Raw genomic sequence first — 3,905 nt, forward strand, 5'->3', positions numbered from 1 at the left:
GCGGGCTCAGGCAATCCACTCACCTCAGCCTCCCAAGGCATGGGATTATAGGCTGAGCCAGCGAGCCCGGCTGATTTTGTTGTTGTTGTTGTTGTTGTAGAGACAAGATCTCACCAAGTTACCCAGGCTGGTCTTGAACCCCTGGGCTCAGGCAGTCCTCTAGCTTCAGCCTCACAAAGTGCTGGGATAACAGGTGTGAGCCCCTACACCCAGCCCTGGAAGGATTTAATCTCTTGAACATGTGAAGTCACAGACGGATGCCTGGACAAGAGCGCATGACATCTGAGTAGGTGACTCCACTGTGACTGTGGTTGATGTCTGATGTCCAAGTAGCTGGAACCACAGGCGCATGCCATTGCACCTGGCTAATTTTTGATTTATTGTAGAGATAATGTCTCACCAAGTTGCCCAGGCTGGTCTCGAACCCATGGGCTCAGGCCTAGATTATAGGCATGAGCCACTGCACCCAGCTCTTCCTTTTTCTACCAAACATTAGTTCTGTCCTCTCCCTAGTGGAATGCCCCACAGACCAGTGAGAAAGTGTGTCCCAGGCACTTGGAGCCTCACTAAGATGAATGTGTATAAATTAGAACAAAGCAGCATCTCTCTTCATAAGAGAGTTCAATTCTAGGCCGGGCACCTCTGATCCCAGCACTTTGGGGGGCCAGGGTGAGAGAATTGCTTGAACCCACAGGTTCAAGACAAACCCGGGCAATTCACGAGACCTTATCTCTACAATAAATAAAAATAAAAATTAGCCAGGTGTGGTAGTGCATGCCTGTAGTTCCAGCTACTTGGAAGGCTGAGGAAGAAGGATCACCTGAGCCCAGCAGGTCGAGGCTGCGGTGGCTGGGAGTGTGCCACTGCACTCCAGCCTTGGCAACAACAGTAAAACTCTGACTCAAAAAAATTAAATTAAATTTAAAAAAAAAGAGAGAGAGAGTTCAATTCTGAGATGCTTCCCTGGAAATGGGACTGCTATGTCCAACGCTGACACTTCCAGTATGTTGCCCAGCTATTCTGACTCGGCCACCTCATTTTTCTCCTCTTCTGTTTGTCTTTCGACCAAGTAGCTCCGGCGCCCACCTTGTTTTTGTCCCATCACTGAGAGATGTGCACCACGAACCCGTGTACCCGCAGCCACCTTTCAGCCACTCTGATCTTTCTCGAGAGGACAAAAAGGTATCAGCACCCCCTCCTAGACCAGCAGGCAGCCAGAATCCAATGTGCCACAGTGACTGGGTTGTGCCCTAACGGGGGGTGGAGAAGCCTTCAGCCTGAATCTTAACCTTTTTTTTTTTGAGTTGGAGTCTCACTCCGTCGCCCAGGCTAGAGTACAGTGGCACAATCACAGCCACCCCAGCGTCGACCTGCTGGGCTCCGGTGATCCTTCCACCTCAGCCTCTCAAGTAGCTAGGACTACAGGATTACACCCAGCTAGTTTTTAAATTTTTTTGTAGAGGCGAGGTCTTGCTATGTTGCCCAGGCTGGTCTCAACCTCTTGGACTTGAGCAATCCTCCCACCTCAGCCTCCCAAAGTGCTAAGAGTACAGGCATGAGCCACCACACCCAGCATTAGATTCTTTTTTTGAGTGGAAGTCTCACTCTATCACCCAAACTGGAGTGTAGTGGCACACTGATGGCCACCCCAGCCTCAACCCGTTGGGCTCAGATGATCCGTCCGCCTCAGCCTTTCAAGTAGCTGGAACCACAGGCACACGCCACCACACCCAGCTAATTTTTTAATTTACTATAGAGATGAGATCTCATGTTGCTCAGGGGTGGTCTTGAACCCCTGGGCTCAGGCAATCCTTTTGCCTCTACCTCCCAAAGTGCTGGGATTATAGGCGTGAGCCACCACACCCTGCAAGACTACTTTTTTTTTCTTAAACAGGCAAGTAAATATGTTTATAAATTTACTTGGTTTGGTCACCCCTTTGAGTGGTCTCCCCAGCCCTCAGACACCTCCACTTTTATAGGGAAGAAGTTTCTAGCTTGGATGTGTAAATGTTTGTTTCAACTCGTCCTCATTTTAGCGAGTCCTGTTTGTGTCCGAGCCCTGCAGCCTCTCAATAAATGGAGTGATCTTTGGCTTAACGTCCACGGATCTACTGTTCCACATGGGGGCCGAGGAGATCAGTAGGTGAGAAGCATGTTCCAGCTGGCTCTGCATCCTGCGTGTTTTGCCAAACCCTCTGGCCATTTGAATTTCTCTATACCAAAGGAGGGCACGTGTGTTTGTTACCACTTGTCTAAGCAGTGTCAGAGATTCCAGAGAACCACATCTGTTCTGTCTTTGCACTTAACATAGAAGCACATTTTCTTTCTTTTCTTCTTTCTTTTTTTTTTTCTGAGTCAGAGTCTCACTCTGTTGCCCATGCTGGAGTGCAGTGGCACACTCATGGCCACCATAGCCTCAACCTGCTGGGCTCAGATGATCTTTCTGCCTTAGCCTTCCAAGTAGCTGGAACTACAGGCGTGCACTACCATACCCAGCTAATTTTTTTTTATTATTATTATAGAGACACAGTGTCGCCACGTTGCCCAGGCTGTTCTCGAGCCTGTGGGCTCAGACAATCCTTTTGCCTCTGCCTCCCAAAGTACTGGGATTACAGGCGTGAGCCACTGTGCCCAGCTCTCATCTCCATTTTCTTTTCTTCTCCCCTTTCCTTCGCCTCCCAAATAATGACAGCAACAAGTGTGGATGTCCCATGTGTGAAGCTGAATTGTGAATGTACTCTAAAGGGTTTTTCCTCATGACCAGAACGGTGTGTAGCTCCAGAGAACCAGTCACTGCCAAGTCTGTCAAGCCAAGGCTTGGCAGGTCAGTTTTCCATCATCATGTTTGGAGCGACTCGTGTGTGAAACGAGCCGGGTGTGTGCTTGTTGGCTGAGCTTTGAGGTGCGGGGTCAGCACGGCTACATGCTTCCTTGCCATGGTGTAGACTCTGTGTCCTCTTTTGCAATCCCATGCTGGCTTCTAGGCTTTCTTGATCTTGTACAAGGGATTTCTGTGCTCTCCCTCCTCAACCCTTCTCATATGGAACCGGCCAAGCTCTTTATGGATAGGTCCTTAAATCTCCCTAGAGGTGTCCTCTTGTTCTTGTCACTGTGCCATGGCCATTTAGCTTCTCTCTAGTTGTTTTCTCTAGTTTTTGTTTTGTTTTGAGTTGGAGTCTCACTCTGTTGCCCAGGCTGGAGGCAGTGGCACACTCCCGGCCACTGCAGCCTCGACCTGCTGGGCTTTGGCAACCTTTCCGCCTCAGCCTTCCAAGTAGTCGGAACTACGGGCACGTGCTACCATGCCCAGCTAATTTTTTTTTTTTAATTGTAGAGACGAGGTCTCACCATGTTGCCCAGTCTAGTCTCGAACTCGCAGGCTCAGGCAGTCCTCTTGCCTCGGCCTTCCAAAGTGCTGGGATGATAGGCTTGAGCCACCGCGCCCGGCCTCTCTCTGGTTTATTAAATCTGTTTGAGACTCAAAAGGAACTCAAAATCCTCCCTGAAGAGAAATTAAAAACAGGGTTCTGGCCAGGCTCGGTGGCTCAGCCTGTAATCCCAGTGCTTTTTTTTTTTGAGGTAGAGTCTCACTCTGTCACCCAAAAAAAAAAAAACCAGGTTCTGTGTTTCATTTCTAATTTCCTTTCTTCCCCAGTTGTTCTGGAACTTCAGACAGATTCAGCCGAATACTCAAGCACATCCTGACTCAGAGGAGGTGAGCTCACTCACCAGTCACTGACTGTGAAGAGAGTCCTTTGGGGTCACAGAGCTATGAAAGGCATGCTTTTATTTATTTTTTTATTACTATTTTTGGGGGGTTTTTTGTTGTTGTTTTGTGTATTTTTTTTTTTTAGTTAGAGTCTCACTCTGTCACCCAGACTAGAGTGCAGTAGCCACTCCCGGCC

The 3,905-nt window shown here is 48.8% G+C and overlaps 1 protein-coding gene across 1 annotated transcript in view; it reads left to right on the plus strand.

Annotated features, from left to right (window-relative positions):
• The window catches only part of LOC103249551 (DNA polymerase alpha 2, accessory subunit), a gene marked incomplete at its 5' end in the record, with an annotated part of 13,434 nt that overhangs the window by 6,617 nt on the left and 2,912 nt on the right, over window positions 1–3,905 (plus strand). The window contains 3 exons of the mRNA XM_008048180.2: window positions 1,074–1,182; window positions 2,037–2,143; window positions 3,656–3,715. Coding sequence (XP_008046371.2) covers window positions 1,074–1,182; window positions 2,037–2,143; window positions 3,656–3,715 — 276 coding nt within the window. The remainder of the gene's footprint in view (window positions 1–1,073; window positions 1,183–2,036; window positions 2,144–3,655; window positions 3,716–3,905) is intronic.

Source organism: Carlito syrichta, unplaced genomic scaffold, assembly GCF_000164805.1.
Source record: "Carlito syrichta isolate Samal-C Ts95f unplaced genomic scaffold, Tarsius_syrichta-2.0.1 Scaffold120755, whole genome shotgun sequence".
Classification (NCBI taxonomy): domain Eukaryota; kingdom Metazoa; phylum Chordata; class Mammalia; order Primates; family Tarsiidae; genus Carlito; species Carlito syrichta.